The sequence below is a fragment of the Colletotrichum chrysophilum genome, assembly GCF_026319265.1.
Source record: "Colletotrichum chrysophilum strain AFK26 chromosome Unknown scaffold_71, whole genome shotgun sequence".
NCBI lineage: Eukaryota > Fungi > Ascomycota > Sordariomycetes > Glomerellales > Glomerellaceae > Colletotrichum > Colletotrichum chrysophilum.
Window position 1 is genome coordinate 42,667 of NW_026517358.1, and position 24,148 is coordinate 66,814.

The following is a 24,148-nucleotide window of genomic DNA, read 5'->3' on the forward strand; positions in this document are numbered from 1 at the left end:
AGAGGTGGGCGAGGCGCGGAGTGGTGGTGTTGTGGTGGGTTTTCGGAGATGGGAAGAGAAGCGTTAGTGACCTGCCGCTCCATGAGAGATGCGCTCACCTGCTGCTCCCTCTCTCTGTGCCTTTGCCCGTCTTGCCCAGTGCGGAACCAGCATCGGTCGGCAGAACGAGTCCTCGCCCTGACAGCGAAAGCGGTGAGAGCTGGCACAACAGTGGGCACGGGGCACTTGTTCTCGGCAAATAGCGCCCGGCAGACCTTTTGCGCCAATGGCTGGTTGTTCCGTTTCTTATCAGCCTCCGAACCGCCGAAAATTCCTTATCGGCTTGGGGGGCGCAGGCCGGCGACAGAGGAGCTTGATTATTTTTCTGGCGGGAGACTTTGGCGGCCGGTGCATCTACAGCAGGCCCGCTGCAGAAAAAACATCGTGACGTTACGCAAGCAAAGAAACTCGTCGCAACAATGGCCAAGGGGTATGGTTGGGACTATTTGAAGTGTTACAACACAGAATACTTACATGTTTACCAGTAACTCTAAAATTACGGCCTCAACAAAGGCTATTGACCCCACCCTCGATGCACTCTTCGCATCCAGTGTAAGTCTTTGATATAACACTGGTAGTCGGCCAATTGAAGTCGCATAATTCTAACAAATTCCAGGCTGGTCCGGTCAAGGCTCCATCTACGACGAGATACTCCCAAGCGCCGCCCCCGAAGCCAAAGCCCGAAACGGCAGACTCTGACGAAGAACTGCCCGATGCCGATGAGGAAGACGACGAAGAGCTTTCGGAGCTAGAGCAAGACTCCGAGGAAGGAAGCGATGACGACGATGAGGCCGAGGCTGAGTCAGAGGAAGAGGAGGACCTAGAAACCGCCGCGAAACCTAAGAAGGAGCGCAAGCGCAAGAGGGACGAGGACGATATCGAGGGCAAGTACCTAAGCAAGCTTGTGCAAGCCGAGGAGAAGGAGACACCCGCGGAGAAGCGCAGCAAAAAGGAGGACAAGAACGAGGAGGCAGCTTCAGAAGAGGAGGAGGAGGAGTCCGACTCTGAAGTCCCCGTCCATGAGTCCCTCGCAGCCGAGGGCAAGAACAAGGACAAGAACGACGAGATCGACAAGGCGAACCGCACCGTCTTCCTCTCCAACGTCGCCTCCGAGGCCGTCTCCAACAAGGCCGCCAAGCGCACCCTCGAGGCCCACCTCACCAGCGTCCTCGACAAGGACGCCACCCCGGCGCAAAAGATCGAGTCCATCCGCTTCCGATCCGTCGCCTTCTCCGGCGGCGCCCTGCCCAAGCGCGCGGCCTACATCACCAAGGCCGTCATGCAGGAGACGACAAAGTCCGCAAACGCGTACGTCGTCTTCTCGACCCCCGCGGCCGCGCGCAAGGTTGTCGCAGAGCTTAATGGCACCGTTGTCCTGGAACGCCACCTGCGCGTCGACAGCGTTGCCCACCCTTCTCCGACAGACCATCGCCGCTGTGTGTTTGTTGGTAACCTGGGCTTCGTCGACGACGAGACGATTACTACAGTGGACGAGGCCGGTGAGACGGTGCAGAAGAAGCGCACCAAGGTTCCCGCAGACATTGAAGAGGGTCTGTGGAGGACGTTTGGCAAGCAAGCTGGCAAGGTCGAGAACGTGCGCGTCATTCGTGATCCCAAGACGAGAGTGGGCAAGGGTTTCGCCTACGTTCAGTTCTACGTGAGTACCAACAGAGCTCCCCAGGTTGCAGTCGCAAGATGCTAACATTCACAGGACGCCAACCACGTCGAAGCAGCCCTCCTCCTGGACGGCAAGAAGTACCCTCCCATGCTCCCCAGAATCATGCGCGTAACCCGTGCCAAGGCCCCCCACAAGACGGCACTCGCAATGGAGCGCTCATCCAAGGCGAGGGGTCAAGCCGCTCGCGGCGCACCGGGTAGCACAAGCTACAAGGCGAAGATCACTCCCGAGCAAAAATCCATGGCCGGCCGTGCAAGCCGTCTTCTGGGTCGCTCCGGTGCCATGCGTGAGCAGCGCAAGGGCGGTGACAGGAAGCCCCCCAGGGCCAGCGGCTCTGGTGTTGTTCCCAAGGATGACATCAAGGCGCCGGAGGCCTTCATCTTTGAGGGACGTCGCGCCAGCGCCAAGGACGGCAGGCCCAAGGATCTCAAGTTCGGCAACAAGAGGGCCAAGGTCAAGGGTCGTGTCCAGAAGTCGAAGCCTACAGGTCGCGGCGCGAAGAGAGCGGAGGCGTGGAAGAACAAGGAGAAGAAGTAAAGAGGTTGTTAATGATCGGGCAGAGAAGCATGTATTATTGTCAGGGAATACCACTGGTGAACATAAAACGGCATAGGTAAAAGGCGTCCAAAAATGAGATAGATCACTTATTGCAGCCACATGATAATTCTTACCTCACTTCATTCCTGATATTGTGACATCACTGGAGTGAGGTCGTCTGGCACGCTGATGTGGAAATGTAATGTGCAATTTCAGTTACAATTGACTACGGGAAAAGGCCCCGACCTTTCAAGTATCGGGGAACCAAAAGACCACGTGTATGTACTCGTGTGAAGAAAAGGGACTTGGTCTCATCTATTATCAACTCGAGCTTGACTCCGAAATATCCATTCATGGGTTATGGGGTAATCCAGTGTCTTGCGCGTCCATGTCCGTTCAGTGGGAACGAGAACAGAGAAATCTACTGAACCGACACTCCAACGGCCGCCAAAACAAACTTTTTCGTGAATTCGTTTCGCCCAAGGCCACCAGATACGTCGTAGTTCGTCGCAGTAACCGATTTACCGCGAAACGAAGAAACGGTGCGTCCGATGTCGGCTTAGTACTCAATGTCTCCCTCGTCGGCCTCGTAGGAGTCGGCAGCGACCTCCTCGTAGTCCTTCTCGAGAGCGGCAAGGTCCTCACGGGCCTCGCTGAACTCACCCTCCTCCATACCCTCACCGACGTACCAGTGGACGAAGGCACGCTTGCTGTACATGAGATCGAACTTGTGGTCCAATCTCGACCAGGCCTCGGCGATGGCGGTGGTGTTGGAAAGCATGGAGACGGAACGGTCGACAGAGGCAAGACCACCGTCGCCGGCGGCGGCGGGAACGGCCATGGGCTTCTGGTAGTTGATTCCGAGCTTGAAACCAGTAGGGCACCACTCGACGAGGTTGAAGGAGGCCTTGGCCTTGAGGGCGGCGATGGCAGCGTTGCAGTCGCGGGGAACGACGTCTCCACGGTACAGGAGAGCGACAGCCATGTACTTGCCGTTGCGGGGGTCGCAGACGACCATCTGGTTGTTGGGCTCGAAGCCTGCAATCTGTCAGTTTCTGTGTTCTCAAAGCGCGTAGGTACTGGGGCAGACGTACACTGGAAGGTAAGCTCCTGAACCTTGAAGCTCTCGTGAGAGCTCTTGGAAGCCGAGATGACGGGAGCGTAGCTGATGAGGGGGTAGTGGATACGAGGGTAGGGGACCAGGTTGGTCTGGAACTCGTTCAGATCGACGTTGAGAGCACCGTCGAAGCGGAGAGACGAGGTGATGGAGGAGACGACCTGAGCGATCAGGCGGTTCAGGTGGTCGTACGAGGGACGGGGGATGTCGAGGTTGCGGCGGCAGATGTCGTAGACAGCCTCGTTATCAACCAGGAAGGTACAGTCCGAGTTCTCGATGGTGCTGTGGGTAGACAGAACAGCGTTGTAAGGCTCGACGACGGCAGTCGAGACACGAGGAGCGGGGTAGACGGCGAACTCGAGCTTCGACTTCTTGCCGTACTCGGTGGAAAGGCGCTCAAGGAGCAGAGCACCGAAACCGGAACCGGTACCACCACCGAAGGAATGGAAGATCAGGAAACCCTGGAGAGAGTGGCAGTTGTCTGTTGATGTCGGTCAGTTTGGGCGCGGGCTGACGGGTATGCATTGGGCGGGCAGGAACGAACCGGCGACGCGGCGGACACGGTCGATGACATTGTCAACCATCTCCTTGCCAATGGTGTAGTGGCCACGGGCGTAGTTGTTGGCGGCATCCTCCTTGCCGCTGATCAACAGCTCGGGGTGGAACAGCTGGCGGTAGCCACCAGTCCGGATCTCGTCAATGGGGGAAGGGTCGAGGTCGACGAAGAGGGATCGAGGGACGTATTTGCCATTGCTAGTCTCGGTAAAGAACGTCTCGTAGGATCCTCCGTCGACGACGTCCTTGGCGTTGGGGTCAGGACGACCATCGGGGCCGAGGCCGTGCTCGAGGAGGTAGCTGCGCGCTGGCGGTCAGTCCATCGGATTTTCCATCGGATAAGGAAGGCATGGGACGAAGAAAGTCGACGTACAGCTCCCAAGCAGAGTTACCCAGCTGGGTACCGGCCTGGCCGAGGTGAAGGTGAAGAATCTGGAGAAGATTGATGTCAGTTTCGAAGCTATCAGGGCCGAGGCAAGGCGAGGTAGGCTGGGTAGCTGGGCTGGATTTCAGGGGTTGTTGCTGCCGCGAAAATGGACAGCGAAGCCACAATGCAGCAGGTTGAATCGCCTGTTGGGAATTTTGGAAAAGAAGACGCGTTTACTTACCTCGCCCTTCATGATGAATCGTAGCTGGACGGTTCTGGAGGGATACTGCGACGCAAATTGGGATGGGGAAGGGGAATATTTTCACGCGCGCAGCGCAGAGATGAGGTTCGGAAGAGCTAGGGGGAGGGAAGGCGTGGTGATGGTTTTCAGAGGGTTGGAGGGTCTCTTGTTGTGGGCAAGGCGGGGCAGAATCAACAAGGCCGGCCAGTGGCACGATAGGCCTGTGGGAGAAGGGTGCTCCCCCCTCCTTCACCGGGTTTAGCGCCAATTGATCACTGCTAGCTTGGTCTGTTGGGTCTCCAGTACTTGCCAGACTGCGGGGTCCTGCTGAGCCAATCAAGTAGCTGCGACCCTCTCACCGCTACATGATCCAAGCGTTTTTGCTCGGTGGCTATTGGGTGGCATTCAGGGGTGCATGAAGATACCTGGGCACTGCCACCTGCCATCACAACACACTGAGTTGGCTCTTTCAGCCTGTTGGCAGTCACAGCAGCCTGGCAGAAGCAATGCCGTGCTCCAATATCAACTAAAGGAAGCTACTTCCCCAGCCTTCTTTCCCAGACTTGGCCACCAAGTTTCACCGGGTTAACATTCACCGCTCGCTCTCACATTGACTTCACACTGGCTGTCATCTCTGAATTGGCCAATGGTCTGTGCGCAATATCCAAATTGTACAAGGGTCTTTCAATGACAGTCAAGATCAGCAACAAAACCACAACACAAGAGATTATTCTTTCCTCTTTGAGTTTCAATGACTCTTTGCCTGTTCTTACTCACTACACTATGTTTCTGAGGGTATATCAGATGATAGGATGTTTCCAGACCTTAAAACACTGACAGCGGCCAGGTTGAGCTTAACTCAACTCGGACTAAGGTAGTATCGCCCCAAGGGAAATTACTCGCGCCGTCGGCGGGATCCGAGCGATCTTTGAAGGGGCCGTGCCGGATCCGGCCCCACTCACCGGCCTAGTCGAAGGGAATGCCAGCAACCCGATGACATCTGAAAAGCTCTTGGTCCTTTACTGGTTTCAGAGAATTCAGGAGTCAATTTGCTACACTTTCCATCCGGATAACATGGTTTCATCCAGCAACTATCTTATACTAGGAGGTCACGAACCCATAATTCAAGGAAATGTTCAAGAGGTGCAACCAATCTATCCCACATTTCCCGCAAGCATTCAGAGCTACTGAGATGCTTCCTTTCGTCCAACAAGAACCCGATGCACCACTCGATTCCATTAGATAGCCGGTCGCCCACTTGACCACCAGCCATCTTCGCCCACTCCATCGCCGTGCAAAACTCTGTCAGTTCATTGGGCTTGCCATCCATGCCTAAGTGAGCAGAACGGAAGGATTCCGTTGCTGTGGAGAATTCCTCCCCAAATACCAACTCAAGGATAATGATTCCGAGCAGGTAGAAGGTCTCTGGGCGAGTGGGTATTTTTGCTTTTCCTCGCAGGGATTTCCAAAGAGAAGAGTGAACGATGTACGGATGAAAACCTAACTGCTCATTTTCACCCACGAGCAAAAGTCCCGACGTTGCCCAAGATGGTGTAAGCCAACAGGTGTCGCCGATACTTGCGATCAGCAACACTGTCGATAGCCCGACGTACAGGCGCTTGAAACGAGACTTCTGGTCTCTACTGAATGACGTGATAGTCAGCGGTGAATCGTGTTGGTGTGACTGACTTGATGGCTCGCTGTGTAAGTATAGTCGTTTTTGATCGTCACCCTCCAAGAATTCAAGACATGGCGACTTGGGAATGAAGCAGATGGATTCGCAGATGTTCTTGATCAGTCCCTCATCGTCTTCCACATTTCCTGAGGCAGTGTCGTTTATGTCAGGGCTGAAACGAACCCTCTTGGCGGATGGCGTCGATGTTTGACGTCTAGCTATTGTATCAGTCGAAAGAAACCCGGTGATATATTTCAACTGTTTCCATAATGACTTACTGTGAAGATCGTGTAGTCCGAGATTGCTTCACTGAGATGGCAGCCGCGTTAATTCCGGGTGAACTGCCCTTCTTTGAGTGCAAAAGTCTTGGGCTTCGTCTTAGCTTGACTGGTGCCCTATGCAGTCTATTACTATTGACGAGTTCAGAACCCCCAAGGAATCCAAAAGTAGAGCTCAAAAGCTCAGGAATCACTTGAAAACCTCCATGTGGTGTATCGTGGAGGTTCTTAGCGGACACCTGTTGGCTAAGTCCATCGATTTTGTGCTGTTTTGACTTACGAGGACATGGCCGGTCCTTTTCTTTCAACTGTGATCTAGATTCGCTGATTCTGACTTTCATCCTGGAGATACCTGGACTATTCGAAGGATCAAAGAGTATCATGATATTGTGGTTTCGGTTACTTTCAGCTGTACTTTGCTGCACTGTAATTCCGCACGGGTGGCCGTCGGGACATCCGCAGTTCCAGCTCTTCTGGAGACAGGAATAGAGAGATCGTGCTTGAACTTGAAGAATTTGGAAGTCTTTCAATCTTCCGTCGTGGTGTTTATCAGGTCGTTGCTGCTCTTGCGGCGTCACGTCTGCTGTTATACGCGTAGCACGGTCAAGATATCTGTAGATCCATTCATTTGACTGCTTCAGCTGCGACAGATGTTCATCTTTACTACCAAGAAAACTTGTCTTAAGCCTGAAAACGAGACTTTCTATGTCTTGTCCGTCTGTTTGGCGTACCTAAGGTGACGCATCTCGGTCAGTCTCTGTCAAGGCAGCAGCCTTAGGTCCAGGAATAAATGATCACCTACCTTTTCAATAGGAAGAAGTTTATAGAGGCCTTCAAGTGCATGGTGCATTTTGTTCAGCTGTGCGATAAACTCGTTGAAGTGGTGATCTTTAAGTTTCTGTCGCAGTTCTTCTCCAACCCTCTGCTCTCCCCAAAACGAATCTGGTATTCCGTCGGGAAACATGAGCTTGTTATTTGGATCTATGTCCAAGAAAGAGAGAATAAAGTCAAGATTCTGGTCGTAAACAATTCGTTCTCTGTTGACATCTGCTAGGAAAATCTCGAATTTGGTTTGAAACTTCCAGTAGAATCGCATTTTCTGGATAGGTGATTGGAGCTCTTTGACACCTTCCAAAAGGAGTGGAAACGCCCCAAGAATCAAGCCAACAATTTCGAAGCCCGACATGGTACTGGAAGCTTGGTGTGTCGTTGGTCCCGTCTTAGTAACTCGATACTTGGAGAAGCTCCTACTTGGAGGATTTGGGAGGCAAAGGAACGTGAGGCTTTTTGTTCCCTCGGGCGGGGTGATCGCCCAAAAATGCGGCATTAAGTAATAATTCGATAAGACTGCGCACGTGATTGATGGCAAGTAAATCTGGTTGGCTAATACTTTCTGGCCAGTCGTAGAGCATACGAACACAGGCTGCAGGTGAGATGTGAGCATCAGTTCAGAAACCCCTCATATTCAAGCTGACGCTCCACGACAAAAGCTGATCGCACACCGCAAACCCCCTATAATACGAAAACACCCAAACGTGACCACATTGGAATACGCATCAATCATGGATGAATCACAGAACTCCAAGACTATCTCGGAGTTGGGGCTTGACTGTCTAGAAAAGTTGAAGAGGCTAGTAGACACCCTCGAGCAGTCGGAAGACTCCAACAGCCACATGCTGGCGGAAGATTCCCGAGGCAGATTTCGAGTCTGGGCTGCCAATATTGGGGCGCTTTTGCCCCCGTCATCTTCAAAGTCTCTCGACTCTCGAGTCAAAAATGCTGGAAGAATGAAGCCGAGCATTCTTTCAGGTCTGGATCGAATTGATAGATCATGCTCGACAGGTGAGCTACGTCAGCCCATAAATTTAAGTCTTTTATTGACCCTTCAGTTTCACAGCCCTTGAAATAATATTAGGTAATCTGCCTAATAGAAACGAGCACATAGCGTTTCTCGACTTTGAGCTTGCATCTGAATTTGATAATGAGACCGATGAGCTCCGAGAGTTGCTCCTGAACCTGGAAGCTTCCGTCACCCTTCTATTCGATTTGTCGATGCTGTTGAGAAGACAAAGGCCAAGGGGGCGTGTTCGCTCCTTATCCGTCGATTTTCAGCCGGAGACAGCTTCTCCAGACATTACCAATGTGGGGGATAAGTTCCCCAAAGCGAAGGATAAGCCATGGTTACTACGACGTTTGGGAAATGCGGTTACTTTGAGAAGACTCAGGATTCAGTACAGACAAAAACACCACAATAGTTTGTCTCAAGAACCTACTACAGACGGAAAAGAAGACACAGCTACGTCAAAAGCTACAACATTCGTCGAAGGTGAAAGTCCGCCTGAAGCCCCCTATGCCTCGTCAGCTTTCTCAGCAGCAACATCGTTACTGAGCTGCTACAGCAGTGAGCACGGGGGCCGCCAAATCCCCGAATTGACGCGGTTGACTTACAACGGTATCAAATTGGAGTACAACAAATCATTTGAGTGCCCTTTCTGTTATACAATTCAGAAAGTGGCAGACCAATGGGAGTGGAAGTATGCTCCCCCTCAGCTTTCCCTCAGAAAGAGAGACCCTTGTGTTCAACACTAACGCGAAATCACCAGGAAACATGTCTTTTGGGACCTTCAGCCCTACGTCTGCACCTTTGAAGAATGTGTGCAATCCAGTGATCTTTTCGATAGTCGAGCATCATGGTTCGATCATCAAATGAAGATGCACTATTGTTTCTGGTCATGCTTGTTCTGCAGTAGCAATTTACATAGCGAAGAAGACCTCCAACGACATCTCAACGATTCTCACCCTGGCAAGGTAACTCGAAATCAATTCCCAATGATATCAGAGGCTTGTAAAAGACTTAGAACCGAGTTCGACGAGTTTTCGTGTCCCTTTTGCTCTTCTTGGATGTCGAATGACCCGCAGTCGAACAACATAAAGGCATTCTCCCGTCATGTGGCGCGACATCTGCAGCAAATTTCTCTCGAAGCACTCCCGATCTACATTGAAGGGCTTGAGGTAGAGTTTGTGCCTGAGTCCCTACGGAACACACCAGAAGAGGAGGAGCTTGAGAGCGAAGAGATCGCAGGCATCCAGGAGAGCACGCCGGAAGAGCAAGGACAGGAGACGGAAGATCCTCAGGTCAAGGGGGTTACATCGAAAGATCGAACCGATGGGAAACAAAGCAAGGCAGCAAACCGAATTATCGGTCGGATAAACAGAGGGCCGGTCAAAAAATACGTCTTTTTATGGCAATGCGTGAGTCTCTCTAGACAGTTACCGGGCTTTGCTGATTGTCTTGCAGTGCCAATGCGGTCAAGGCGGGACACCCGTCGTGCATGATGGTTGTTTTAATTGCGGGAGGCAGCGCTGCGCTTACTGCCCAGTCACGAGAGTGAGATTTTGAGGACCAGATGACGGTTCAACGAAAAGAAAAGTTTTGCATTAGACTGTCAATAAAGACATAGAGAAATGTTTCATTCACATCAGGTGTTGCAGTAATCTTCATAATTTGCTTCTTTGTCTCTTACGAATGATCGTGGTCAAAATTGACAACGAGTCGTGTAACTACTGGTTATAACTGATAACTTGTCTTGTTTACGCGTGGAGGTCCAGAATTCTCTTAGCAGCATACGCAGCGGCGACCATGATGGGAGCCTGTGTGTTACCAGTAGGAACCTCGGGGTGCATGCTTCCATCAACAACGAACAAGTTCTCAGTACCCCAAACCTTGGTGTCAGGGTCGACAACGCTCTTGCCGTCGTTGGAAGAACCCATCTGGGTAGTGCCAAGGTAGTGGCTACCGCTGCCAGCCGCAGCAACAAGAGCCTCGGCAGTGGCGTTCTTAGGGACACTCAGAATGCTGTCAGGCTTGCGGGCGTACTGGAGGAGAGTATCAACCATGGTAGTCAGGGCCTCAACATCACCCTCGGTGTGCAGGAGAGGCTTCTGGGTCATGTTGGTAGCTCCCTCAGGCGTGATCTCGACAGTGCCAACAGAGGTGGTACCGTGGGTGAGGTAGACCTTGACGCCAATGGTGTTATTGGCATCAGCACGAACGGTACCCTGGATGTGACGGGTAGCGCCATCAGTGGTGTTGACGGAAGTCCAGAAGTTCAGGCGTTGACCAGACTGAGCCATGAGACCGCTGCCTTGGGCGAAGAGGTCGATGGAGGTCTGGTCGGGGCTAGTCCAGGCAGTGCTGGGGAGGGCAACAAGCTTGTCCTTGGTGGTGAAGGTGACGGTGGCAATGGCATGGTCCTTGAGGTTCTCGCCGACAGGAAGCTCAATCCACTGCTCCTTGGGAGGAAGCTGGATGTTGGTGTTGCCGGAAGCAACAATCTCGATCTGGGCGGCAGGGCCGATGCCGGAGTTGAACAGGACACGGGGAGTGGAGTGGGAACCGGCGGCCAGGACCAGGGATCCGCCCTTGGCCAGGTTGATGATCTCGCGGGCACCGCTGTCGTGCTCAACCTCGATGCCGGTAACCAGGCCACCCTCACGGATGGCACGGAGGACCTTGGTGTTAAGCTCGAGGTGGAAGTTGGAGAGGGCCTCGGCGTCGGGGAGGATAGCACGGACAGGGCTGTCACGGAGGCCGTGGGCGATCTAAACAGTGTCAGATTGAGCTGGAACTTTGGGAAGGACGTCGTTACTTACCGACCAGGGAGGGTGGGAGTACATCAACTCCTTAGCCTCAACATCGTTCAGGGCATCCTGCTCGCTCCAGCCGTTGGCATCCAAGAAGCGAGACATGATCTCGAAAGCGCCGTCATCGTAGCGCTTGCCGTCCTCCGAAGCCAAGGTGGTACCGGGAAGACGCTCGTAGAACTCAGCAGCCGCATCGGCGATGCCGTTCTCCCAGTGCCACTCCTCGGGCCAGGACGCGAAGTCCGCGGCGCGGGGCCTGACGAACATGAGTGCGTTGAGCATGGTTGAGCCACCGAGGAGGCATCCCGCCGCAATGGCAAGATCTCTGCAGTACTGCAGATCGGGGGAGGCGCCGGTGTGGTCGGCCATGCCAGGAACATCGTACATAGTGACGGTGCTGTTCCATGGCATCGTCTTGTTGTTGCCGGTCATGTAGAAGGAACGTCCACCTCGCTCAAGCAGGAGAACGCTGCGGCCGGAGTTGGCGAGCTTCTCAGCTGCGACAATACCAGCGGTTCCACCTCCAGCGACAATGTAGTCGTAAGTGGTGTTACGGGTGGTCGTGGCATTGTCGCGGGCGTACATGCGAGCGGCGGCCGTCTCGCCTAGCGCCAGAAGCGCGGAGCTCAGAGTAATGAACTTCATGATGCCGGATGACAATGCAAAGAAAGGAATGGCAAGACACTCAACCAAGAGCTTGAGGAAAAAATCAACGTCATGATGTTGGCTTACACCTTAAATATGTGAACGATTGATAAGATGAGATTGATAATCTTATTCAAGTACCTTGTCTCGGTACTGGAAAACACTCCGCAGAACCGGAGGGTACTAACTAGGAAAGGCAACGATGGCACCTGTTCTGTGGATCTGATAATATAAGCATACTCCAGTGTGGAGGCCCTACACGAGAGCCCAGTGAATCAGGCAACTGGACGCGGACGATCGCGGGAAAACTTTGTCGTTTCTTGGTCGTGTATTGTCTTGGCTGACTGCCCGAATGCCTCGCGTAAAAATGCCTCATATTCGGACCGTCGCCGAATCAGTACGACTACGTGGAGAAAGGCGGTGCAAGACGGAGCCCGTGATCAATCAGAATTCAAACAGACCGGGTAATCGAACTCCCAACGAGCTGAGCCATGTCGTCAAATCTTGCTCTACCCAGTCTGCTGCAGGCCGCTGCTCGGCAACCTTCTCCTGCGTGGTCATATGCAGGCACGCGTGACGCCGGAGCGATAAACTTGAGCGGCCCAAGAAGCCTATCGAGCTTGACTGGGCTGACTTAAGAATGACATGCTGGCAATAGCAGTGGACATAAGAGTGTTTATGGTTGCCAAGGCCGAGTTCCAGACTTTAGCGACTGACAAATTTTCAAGACCTTCCGATGACAGGTTACCAACCTCGAATGACCCACTAAGCACAGCCTTAAGGATGTGACCTTCCTTAAATTTCGCCCCCGCGGCTTCCGTTCATGCGTCTCCGACGTCGCTGAAGGATGTGAAAAGCTTACGATGAGAAAAAGGACATTGGAGTTTAAAGGAGAACTTTCTGGCGCTAGTCCGTATAAAGGAGGTTGCGTTGGGAGTTGCGTCAATGCCCCTTCTTGGAAGTAAGGTCTTCGTGGACGAACTTGATTGTTAAAAAGAGTGGATACTCATCGACATCAACTCAAAGCAGAAGCTACGGTAAAGGTTTTAAAAGTCAATATGGTGTTCATGTTGTGTTCAGAGATGGTACAATGGCACCTGATCTGTTTGGCCTGTTCAAACAGGACGGCAAACACAGCTCACGAAACGATATTCAGGCAAGCAAGGCAACAGATTGCTACGGCTGAACCAGCCCCAGTTGACCTACGTTTGCCATTCCACACGAGATTTCATCCTCGCAGTTGCACACATTGCAGCTTGGATATTAGAACTCGCCAAACCACGGTGAGCAAATTTCCCTTTAAAGCAACCTGATTCCGTGAATTTACTGTAGATCGATCGAATGTCGTGGTCTGGAGGCCGACTCCCATGTTCATTATTGAGTGCGACGTCATTCCCCTGGTCGATCTGATGTTACAGATGCCAAGTTTCCCACCAACTCGAAGCAGGGGTGGCGGCGTCGCATTACTTCGGCCCCCAAATGAACACCGCGACTCTGTGCATGATGACACATCGGTTGAGACCTCCAAAATTGTGTTCTTGCTTACATGCTTTGCAATCGAGAGCTATTCGAAATTCCTACAAAGTCAGTCTGAAGACCAAAGAGGAAGATAACAGCAGCTCATAAGAGCGAATTCTGCGAACCGCCGTCAGGACTCTTCTGCAAGAAGCTAGCAAGGGGATTCGAACAAAAAGGGAGCAGCTTGGCTATATATAGAGCACAGGTAACACATCACATAGAGTAGGCAGATTTCAGGAATCCATCTTTTGACCCCTAACTCTAGTTGGCCTTTGTGAGCCTTCACGTTGTGTCGCAAACCTATTGGTAGGCGTGTAGCCTTGGAGCGTCGTAAGTATGACTTTTGAAAGCCGCGCTTCTTTCCGCAGGTACACAAGTGATGAGTGAACCCTCTTGTCTGGTGTGCTTACAAGAATTCGTGGCTTTTAGAATCACCATATCATAGCGAGAAAGTTAAGTTCGAAATCCTTTGACCAATCAAGGTAAATCAAGATCATATCGCGTAACTTCAAAACTCAACCTTTGAGTTTCATGTTACTCGCAATGTCTTTCATCAAGTTCATGGTTTCAACTCCGACACATGTTCTATTTCTCATGATGCTTGTCTTCTTGTTTCTGTGAAACTACAGATACCTGAGTCCTGACGACAATCCCTCGCTCATAGTCAGAGCTACCTTTGCTCTCAGCACCATGACTCGATACCGTATCCCCAGAAGTCACCTTGCAAGTCAGCTCAACCTCATCATCCTCAAGTCTTGTATGACCCGCCTGGCTTCGGCTCAGACCAAAGCCCCCCACATTTGCTCTTGCAAGTTGACTGCTGTGAGCGTTGCGGCTACGTTGCCCCCCATTACCTGAGATACCACCGCTACGTTCACCTGCGTACGGATAGGATGGACTGTTTGAGGACTTGTTCCTGCCCATGCGGAACAACGGGGCGAATGTTGGTAAGCAAGCGGAGATGATGGCGACGGAAGGCTCAAGGCTGGACCAGGCAAAGGAGGGACCCATCCACCATGTGACGTCGATGTTCTGGAACAAGCCGTTGAGGTAGTAAATACGCACGAAGCTTGCAACACAAACATTGTAAATCACTTGTCAGCACATATTGCATTCCTTCGTATTAAGAGGTGCACATGGAGTACATACAAACCGCCCAGAAGCATGATACCAATGATAGAAGTCTTGGTCCGCTTGTTCATATGCAGTTCCCATATACGAGGCACTGGTACCAGCAATATGACGATGTCGTTAAACATGTTGACGATTCCTAGAAGGAGAAAAAACAAGCTGACATTGATGCAGCTTCCCTTCTCCCCCAGGTATTGGGTCCAGTAGAACGATACCGGACGACAGGCACATGCCATGGTAATCCAAAGGATGAATGGATATGTACTGGTAAGGAAGGTTGCGGTCCAGAACATTATCGAGTATATCTGGCCTAGGCCAGTCTTGGAGTGGAAGAGACGACGGTAGAGAAGAAGGATGCTAACTTTTGTCGAAGTGACGGCGGTTGCGTACACGTAGGGTTCGGCATACACGATCTGATCAGGGATCCATGTCAGTGACCTGAATGATGAATGAAAGACGAATAAAACCTGCCCCCGCGTACCTTCAATAGGGTCACGAAACGCGAGATGTTGCGCGACCAGACGTGTTCTCCGGCGCCATAGCTCCCGGCTTTTTATGTTAGAGGGTTCTTGTATCGCGTGACCTCATGACTGAAATGAAAGTTTTCTGGTCTACTCACCTAAGATAGTCATAAACGTCGTCGCTGCGCACAAGAACTAGACGGCAAGGAACAGGAGTAAATATTGTGTTCCCGATTTATTATCTCAGGGAAAAAGTCCAACTTACAACACTGAAAAAGATTGCCCAGTCATCGTACCAAAGCTTCGACCCCTTGACGCAGCGCACGTAAAAGCGAAGCGCGACTGATGCGGCCGCAAGGCCGAGAACGATGCATACCGCAACATTGTAAGAGGTCACGATTTGCTCGTCTAGATCGAGTCCCGCCGGCGCTTCTCCAAAGATAGCCACGATATTTGGGTCGACGGTCATGCTGTTGTGATCTGTGAAGAGTTTGTCGCGTGGCAACTTCTTCTCGCCAAGGGAGAAACGGAAGACGGAAAGAAAAGGGGAGATTCAAGATGACATTTGAGCGGAATGCTAGAGGGGAAAGAAGCCAAACAAAATTCTCCGCTTACCACGACGTTTTAGCGAAGATCTGAGTCGCTCTTAAGCCAACCCGCGCCTCCCTATGATTGTGGCTGGCTGTATCGACATGGAGCCTCAGAATTGACACAAAATAATCCTGCTCATTCCACATTGCATTTCGGCTTCGCCTCTTTCTTGGATAACTTCACAAAAGTCTTCAATTGCCTCGGTTGTCTCAAGGACTTTTGCAAGACATGTTGGCGCTAGACCAGGGGGCTAGCACTTGCGTGTATGTTTGCTTCGCGTTCGCAAGGGTAGCGGAGAGAAAAATCCGTTGGCAAACATCCAACAGTAGTACGATTCTGCAATAAGATAGAAAGATCTTCAGCTGTGCCGCATGCACATTACGATACCCAAGTCTCGGACACCTTTCAGCCTTTGGAGGCCGAGACGACCTGGTTGTTGCCGGAGAAATTTGCTAGATAAGTAGAATGATTGATTGAGCAGTTGGTTGAAGACCCAGGGCCTTGTTGGGACAGCATCCGAACAAGTATTCTTCCCGTAAAGACGATCATGCCTTCTTCGTGTTGGTAGGTCCTCGGATTTCCTTTCAGGCCATCCATGAGAAAGCGACCCAATCGCGTCAGATGATTTCAACAGCGAGGAACCAACACAGCATCAACGTCTTATTACCAGGCATTTCCAGGGTCCACATATCATCCAACGCTCGCCTGAAGAGTGCATTGTCTCCTTTAGCGCATCGCAACAGGCAAGAAGTCCGAGTTTTCAGAAACACACCGAGGCGAATATGCGCCCTAGGAAGCTTCCGCGGCACCCATCTGCAAGCCTCCCGGTATGGTCAGCACCTTCTTGTAACGGTCTGCTCGATGCCGGGGCCCTTGCGTCTCGGCACGGCGGGAAGCCGGAGAGCAACTCGCACTCACCTACCATGCGTACCGACAAGTGTCGAGCTGCAAAAACTCCACTTATCATTACGTTTAAGAGAGTGAATTCGCAAGCATCGACAGGCCCAATTGCGCTAGCAACGGTCTAGATATCCAGAAGTCATCTTCGACAAGCCGGTTCAGGCACGCTGCCATGTGAATCACGCTCTCAAAGCCCGAAAACCCGAGCCCTTGTCAAGGGATATCGCGACCAGACTGTCATCCTCGAAGGTCGATCGACATGGAGTCCCTTTTCGTAATGAGCAAACAACGGAGGAACGAGGCATTTGCCTGTTCGGGATAGCGAATACGTGCAGCCTGTAATCACATTTCAACTAAAGTGCAGCGATTGAGACGCTGCAATCTGGCCGGGCCTGAAAGATGTTGTTGGTTCCCCTGAACTGCATGTACTACGCCACCCGAGCTGCAGAATCGCGACCAGGTCGGCAGAAACTATCATACGAGCGACGGAAAGTTCCTTGGGGATCGAAGTTCCAGTTGTGATGATAGACCAGCGACGAGAGCTCACTTCTTCAAAAGCCCATCATCCCATGCTCTCCAGAGACGTCCAAACTGCCTGGTATCGACCATACTCTACGCTCGGGTCTAATAGACATTTCATCTTCGTTTCAATTTTGAATTATTTCTCAATTTCTCAAGATGACGCCGGGATTGACTGAGCCTAGTCTGGTGACTGATGCTGGGCCTCTGCCTGAGAAGACTGTCTCCGTCACAACAGCCACGGAAATCCCCTCGCCGACTGAAACGAATCTCGACCTTGCCCCTCCCCTTCTTCCCGTCGAGCAGATCTGCCCCAAAGGATGGGTTCGCTGTATCTATCACTTTGAGCTCCCCGACAACTACGATGCCGACCACCTAACACACATCCTGAAGACTGCCTACAAGGCCATGAAGGATCGTGTCCCTATCGCCGGCTGTGAGGTTGTGCCTCTCGAGGACTCAAAGCAAGCAGGTCTCCTCAAGCTCCGCCATTACGGTGACGAGATTGAGGACTTCCTTGCTAAGGACCTCCGTGGCGATGAGACCTTTCCTACCTTCGCCGAGCTCAAAGACCGCGGGTTCCCTTCTTCGGCGCTCCTCCCCGAGAAGGTCTGCCGTCGTGGAATGGGTGGTGAATGGCCTCAGGCTGGCGACAGGCTGAACGTCACATGGATGCAAGCCAACTTCATCAGGGGAGGTCTCCTTCTCAACATGCTCTTCCTACATGCCTACGCAGACGGCACAACAGCCTACAAGTTCACCGAGCTCCTCGCCGAGGAGGTCCGACGCCTGCAAGGTATCCCAATTACCCTCCCGGCCGAGGTCCCCGTAGAGGACAGAGTCAAGGTGATGAAGTCCACCGGCGCCCAGCCCGGCCGCCCGGAAGACCATGCAGAATACATCGAGCTTCCTTTCACTCCCCCTGGTGTGCCACCCAAGCTCGCCTCAGACATCCACCATGGCCACGTCTGGTACTTCTCTCCCTCTGCCCTGGCTGCCCTCAAGGCCGACGCATCCCCAGCCAACTCCCAGCTCTTCAAGGGTAGAGAAGGCATTCCAGAGTACATCACCACCAATGACGCTCTGTCGGCGCTCATCTGGCGCGCGACAATGTCAGCCCAGCACAGCACCAAGATCCGCCCTGTCTCCGAAGACCCGGCCCCTTCGCCCTCGGTGATGGGCATCGCTCTCGATGCGCGCCGGAGAGCGGGCGTGCCAGTGCACAAGCACACCATCGGCAACATCCTTGGCTTCGCACCTGCCGTTCTCGATCTTCGTGAGGTTGTATCCCCGGAAAGCGAAGCAACGCTCGCGGACCTGGCCATCTGCGTCCGACGTGCTGTAGCCAAGACCGAGGATGTCTACCTTGACAGCCTCAATGCACTGGTTGAGAGGCTTCAGGATGTGACTAGGCTTGCGCCGACCATGTTCCTTGACATGCCTGGTAACCATATGCTGCAGTCATCATGGCGCGAGTTCCCTTTCTACGATATCGAATGGGGCTCTGCGTTCGGTGAGAAGATCCTGGCTGTCCGCCCGCCATCTGTAGGTGTAACGCACACGATGCAGATTGTGCTGCCGGACCCGAAGAAGGGCGGCATTGAGGTTTTTGTAGGTGTCGAGCATGAGGCAATGGAGAGGCTTTTGAATGATCCTGTTTGGAGGAAATATGCCCAGGCTCCCGAGGGCCTGTAAGCGTTGGCTTTGTATAATATGTACGTATCGTTTAAGTAGACTAGGTATCACCATGTTGGCGGTGCTAATGATGGTTTCAATGAAGAATTGCCTTTGCCAAGGATCTAGCTCCCATGCACCCCGCAAGTGTATTTCCAAGACCAATTCTTTGGGGGCGCTTTTTTGTGAAAGAGGCAGAAGTTCGTGATGCCGGATTTCCGTGTTCTCCATAAATCGGATTCTCGTCAATTCTGGATCTCGGTATTCAGCCACGGAGATCTCCCGGCATCTGCCATCTACAAGCTGACAGCCAGCTGCGACCAATCAAAGCGCCTAATTTATTGGCTAAACTGCCTGAAATGCAACATGTCCATTTCCCGAAAGTCGATGACGTCCCGAAAGTGAAATAGCTACTCCGCAGCCGACCACCACATTTGCCAGGAACTATCGCAAAACCGTAAAATGCGTGACGTCAAGCTTGCGATGCTGAAGCTTCGCCCGCTAAGAATAAGGGGGAAACATAAGTAGGCAGGTGGCCGGACAAAGACATTTTGTTGCCCAAAGGGCAAACAAGACATACAGCACAAGTGAGTATGGCCGACTCAAAGAAGCCCGTTCTCGCCGTCATCGGCTCCGGCTGGGGCGGCTTCACCCTGACTCAAAAGATTGACCTCTCGAAATACACCGTCAAGGTGATCTCGCCCATCCGCACGATCCAGTACACCCCGCTCCTCGCCAGTGCGGCATGCGGCCTCTTCAACTTTCGCATGGCGGAGGAGCCCGTCCGCCGTAAAAGCCGAACGGACATGAGCTACTACAAGGCCTTCGCCGAGGACATCGACCTGGAGAAGCGGGTCATCCGGTGCAAGTCCGACACGCACATCAAGGGCGACGACGAGGAGCCCGAATTCTTCGACGTGGAGTACGACAAGCTCTGCATCGCGCCGGGGTGCGATATCCAGGACTTTGGGACGCCCGGAGCGAGCAAGCATGCTTTCTTTCTGAAGACGACGAACGATGCGCGGTTGATTCAGCAGAGGATCTTGGAGATTATGGACAAGGCGTCGCTGCCGACGACGACGGAGCAGGAGCAGAGAGATCTTTTGAGTATCAGGATTGTGGGCGGCGGGGCGATTGGGATCGAGGCGGCCGCGGAGTTGTGGGATTTGTGGTTTGAGGAGATGAGGTTCTTGTTCCCCCAGTTGGATGGGAAGTTGACGATCACGATCCATGATGTCGCGCCTTCGATTTTGTCGACATTTGATGCCAGATTGAGCGAGTACGCGACACAGAGTTTGGAGGGGAAGCAAGTTGCGCTCAAGACGTGTTCGCACATTTCGTCGGTGGAGCCTGATGGAATTATCACGAAAGAGGATGGGAGGTTGCCTTCAGGCCTGATCATTTGGGCTACAGGGAACAAGGCAAGCTCGCTGGTGCAGAAGCTGGATGTCAAGAAGCCCGAACACGGACTACCAAGGATTCTGACGGACAAGTACTTGAGGGTTTTGCGGCCTGATGGGAGTCCAATGAAGGATGTGTACGCGTTGGGGGATGCAGCCGACATTGACGGGGTGTCACTGCCCACGCTGGCTGAGGTGGCGTTGCAGAAGGGAGAATATCTCACCATGACATTGAACGGAAGGGAAGAAGATGTGAAGCCGTTTGGTTACAAGCAGAGGGTTCTGCTGGCTTACTTGGGACGCCACGATGGTATCATTGGAGGGCGACAAGAGTGGACTGGAATGAGTGCTTGGCTGGCATGGAGATCCGGCAGTTTGGGTTGGACGAGAAGCTGGAGGAGGAAAATCATGATTATGATCAGCTGGATATTCGTCTGGCTGGGTGGAAGAGACATTGTAAGACCGTGAACGAAATGCAAATGGTGTTTGCTTAATGAATACAGCGGAAAATGACAATATCTCAACCGAGCTGCTCAATCATTGACATAAAATAATTGGATAAATCAAATATTGACGTGACGCCCAATCTCAGTACAGCGAGAACCCGTGTGAATGTCATGAATTTTCTCCCGCCGAAAACATGTGCATATAAAATGCCTCTAACGTTTGTGATCCGGTACTGCTTAAACGCTGTGCCTAGAGAGGCCACATGTCACAAGCCATGGTATTCCATGTAGCTAGTATCTTTTGTCTCGTCTAACCGCAATGCATTGCGGAAGCTCTCTGTGGTGATTACCACTCTTTTCTTCTCTGCACTGTCCAGTGAAGACTTTTGAAGTCACTCTCAAAGTTTTTTCTTCCATTCGAGGTGAGCCTACATGCCTCTGAGTCGCAGTCAGTCAGAGCAGCAGATCACATCTACAGTGGAGCCTCAGGAAAATTACCGAAACCGTTTCTGTGGCACTATGGATGTGGTCTGATTCCATGGATTCAGTCGTCGGCAAGTCATGCACAGCTAGCCACTAAATGCCGCTATGCACCGAGCTGGAATTTCTCACTTCAAATATTTCTCAGTATACGGCAATTGATAGTTAGAAAGGGTCTTCAATTGAGCTGTTGCAAGGAGTCAAGGACCCGAAAGCAGGTTGCGCCACGGTTAATATAAGGCTGATGTCGCAAACGGCAAACCATCACACGTGTGACTGTTGTTCCGTGGTGAGACACAACTAGCGGCAAGCCCAACCGTGTTTGAACCAGCCAGTGACCGCGTCTAACTAACCGAAAACGAGGGCCAAGACCGAGCTGGGTTACAGTGGCTAGCTGGACTTGCCTTCGCTGATGACATGGGGTAGCTGGGTCATACGACTTTGCGAATTTTGGTTGCAATCTTCGTTCGACTTCACTAAGTTTTAAGCGTGTGTGATGAGCCAGTTTCAAGCAGACATGAGGCGACTAAGTGGGCAACCAGAAACTGTTTTCAAACGGCAGTGTGAAGAGTACCAATTATTTATCTCAGACGACTGATAGTCTAACAAGTCGAAAAGAGTATAAGTATATCCGTTCAGTCTCTAGGATGTGGTTCTCAAGTTCAAAAGGTGTATCAATACATTTGACTCTCTGGAACAATTTGAAGCAGCACATTTCGGAAGTTGACCAACTCCTGATCACTCCAATACTCTTTTAGCCATGGCTATTGATTCATTCTCTCTCTCGGAAGTCCACGAGCAGCTGGCGATTGCCAATCTCGATCGTCTTGCCCGGCACAAACCTCCGTCTCGCCCAGACAATTCCCTCATCGATAACAAGGAGCTTTGCAACATCACACTCCGAATCCTAGAAGGATGGAGTTCCGATAACACTGCGAGCATCAGCACTTCAATTGCATCGCAAGTTTTCGGTGGGCAAAGTAACATCTCATGGCCTATCGCATTTCTTCCTTTCATGGAGAGCATGGGCATGTACCTTCGCGATTACAGTCTGCTTGACGAGGCTTGGCAGGAATATCGCGCCTACAAAGTTAACGGATCAAACGACGAAATCACTCTTAAGCGTTGCGTCAAAACATACCACGCCGCATATGATCCGATCAGGAAGCTAGCCCAATTTTGGGGCTTGGAATTCGTGCCTCTCTGCGATTTGCTTCATACCCCGCCGGACGGCCAACCTCATTGGGATGGACCATATTGCGGCGCTTTCTACACAACAAACGCTCAGAGAAACAGCCCGTTTGTCGGAATTGCCTTCAAAGGCACCAATCCCGCGAACCTACGAGACGTCAAGGTTGACTACAACTACCAACTCACTAGCGTTGGACAGTATCTTGGCGGGGCCCCCACGAAAGTGTCCCTTGGTGTCTTCACTGCTCTTTTCTCCCGGTTCGAAGAGATAGAAGACATTGCGTATGATTACATAGTCGCTGCACTCACCAAGTGCGTGTCGACCATACCTGGGCGTTCTGATACCAACATCGTCAAGGCTCATGTAACCGGACATTCCTTGGGAGGCTCCTACTCTTCACTTTTCTACACCCAATTTTTCCAGGATGGCGGAAAGATCCCGGTCAACATTGGAGATGAGTACACATTCGGTGCTCCCCGGGTTGGGAACGAGGAGTGGGCAACTTACAACAACACCAATTTCGGCCCGCCGTCTAATTCACAGTCTTGGAGAGTGGTAAATGACCAGGATCTGGTTCCGCAGATTCCAGCCACCAGTCTCAGACCTACAGAATTAGATTTCTATCATATCGACAAGGGCATGAAGATATTCAACAACAGTGTACCACAGCCCATCCCCACCGAAATTGGACTCCCCCCTCCGCCCCCTCTCCAATTCAAGAGTCTGGCCGCTCTAATCAAGGCTATCAAAGATTCGACCTTTCACTGTGAGTAATACCGAGAACTTCGTGTCTCGCAAATTATATTGACATATTTGGAAATTAAGTACCGAAGTCCTACTACGACTCGATGGTTTATGCGATCAACAACACCAAGTAGCCATTTGTGCGAACGGTCAAGAATCGAGATGGTGTAGCCACCACCAAGTACCGAACACACTGCTCTCTAATTTGATGCTCTCTGATTGTTGGTTATTGTTTGAGGAATGCGTAGTCGCGCGGAAATAAGGAAAGAAGAACAAGAACGGAGGGGGAAAAAAAGGCAAACAACATGCGGTCAACTTACATCAGCGTTTATAATCTGAGCATGTGCCCCCGGTAAGGCTTCTTGTTTCTTGACTGGAGAGAGAGAAGCGTCTTTTGGGGCCACTTTCGTTTTACCATCTGCGGAAATTACTTCTTCTTTTTACTAGGTAGTCTGGTTTTGGGTCTAGGCTCCCGTAATGTCTAATCAATCACACACATTCCTTTGAAACTGCTACTCAATCACCCTCGAAAGGGTTCTCTATCGACCGAGAGTCAAACGCGCAGAGTGGTCATCTCCTTCCCATTTGCTCAGTTCATGACATGATAGTCTTACCTTAGCTACGAATATAGCAGCTATATGCGCCCCGTAAACATATCCCTATGGACTGACCCCTCTATCTTGATATCCTAGCAATTCGCGCAGGGACTCTTACACCGTTGGACTGCTCAAACTGGCAGTGACATTGTGACTAGCTAGGACCACTTCATGAAATCAGATCGTTGTGGCTGCTTAGTATAAAGCATCACTACTAGCCGAGTACTTTCATAGAACCAGAGATGGCCGATACTGCGAGTACGCCACTGTGGCGGGAAATTCGGAGACTCGTCACATAGCACGCAGCAGACCGCCTTGGCCATTCGACGCGGTCAGCTTTTGAGCTTTTCCATCAGACCGGCCACATTGTCTGCGAGGAGAAAATATGTTTCGGGCATGTGTCCTTTTTGTAAATCACAGGGAATGCCGGTACTCCCCCCCAGCCACTCTATCGTGGGCTTGCAGTCTAAATGTCGCGCTCTGCGTCGGCCTCAAAGTGGGCACGAGTTCTCGTTGTATATAAGGGGGCGAAGATGATAAATCGATTTGATTGAGCAGAATGAGTCGGTCAAAACGTCCACCTAATGACGAAGCACTGCATACCGTCGATGGAAACCGCCAGCTCAACGATGCCAGTCTCTGGTGACCATGCTGACGACCTTCTGGGGACACCAGAACAGGACAACATCCAAACTTCATTTCCAGGGTCAAGAAGAATAA

General features: G+C 51.8%; 6 protein-coding genes across 6 annotated transcripts; 4 read left to right on the forward strand and 2 right to left on the reverse strand.

Moving 5' to 3' along the window:
- Positions 1 to 458: 458 nt before the first annotated feature.
- COL26b_008237 (uncharacterized protein) lies at positions 459 to 2,254 on the forward strand (the record flags this gene model as incomplete). The annotated part of the gene is made up of 4 exons (XM_053181001.1): positions 459 to 469; positions 525 to 591; positions 656 to 1,696; positions 1,751 to 2,254. The coding sequence occupies 4 exons, from the start codon at positions 459 to 461 to the stop codon at positions 2,252 to 2,254; spliced, it is 1,623 nt and encodes a 540-aa protein (XP_053035017.1).
- A 559-nt stretch (positions 2,255 to 2,813) lies between these two features.
- On the reverse strand, positions 2,814 to 4,546 carry TUB1_1 (alpha-tubulin; the record flags this gene model as incomplete). The annotated part of the gene is made up of 5 exons (XM_053181002.1): positions 2,814 to 3,292; positions 3,349 to 3,852; positions 3,916 to 4,226; positions 4,300 to 4,358; positions 4,535 to 4,546. 5 exons carry the CDS (start codon positions 4,544 to 4,546, stop codon positions 2,814 to 2,816), a joined length of 1,365 nt encoding a protein of 454 aa, XP_053035018.1.
- A 5,532-nt stretch (positions 4,547 to 10,078) lies between these two features.
- On the reverse strand, positions 10,079 to 11,776 carry COL26b_008239 (uncharacterized protein; the record flags this gene model as incomplete). Its single annotated transcript, XM_053181003.1, has 2 exons — positions 10,079 to 11,089; positions 11,141 to 11,776. 2 exons carry the CDS (start codon positions 11,774 to 11,776, stop codon positions 10,079 to 10,081), a joined length of 1,647 nt encoding a protein of 548 aa, XP_053035019.1.
- A 5,279-nt stretch (positions 11,777 to 17,055) lies between these two features.
- COL26b_008240 (uncharacterized protein) lies at positions 17,056 to 18,591 on the forward strand (the record flags this gene model as incomplete). Its single annotated transcript, XM_053181004.1, has 1 exon — positions 17,056 to 18,591. The coding sequence occupies one exon, from the start codon at positions 17,056 to 17,058 to the stop codon at positions 18,589 to 18,591; it is 1,536 nt and encodes a 511-aa protein (XP_053035020.1).
- Positions 18,592 to 19,163: 572 nt separating this feature from the next.
- Positions 19,164 to 20,438, forward strand: COL26b_008241 (uncharacterized protein; the record flags this gene model as incomplete). Its single annotated transcript, XM_053181005.1, has 1 exon — positions 19,164 to 20,438. The coding sequence occupies one exon, from the start codon at positions 19,164 to 19,166 to the stop codon at positions 20,436 to 20,438; it is 1,275 nt and encodes a 424-aa protein (XP_053035021.1).
- A 1,218-nt stretch (positions 20,439 to 21,656) lies between these two features.
- COL26b_008242 (uncharacterized protein) lies at positions 21,657 to 22,862 on the forward strand (the record flags this gene model as incomplete). Its single annotated transcript, XM_053181006.1, has 1 exon — positions 21,657 to 22,862. One exon carries the CDS (start codon positions 21,657 to 21,659, stop codon positions 22,860 to 22,862), a length of 1,206 nt encoding a protein of 401 aa, XP_053035022.1.
- Between the last annotated feature and the right edge of the window lie 1,286 nt (positions 22,863 to 24,148).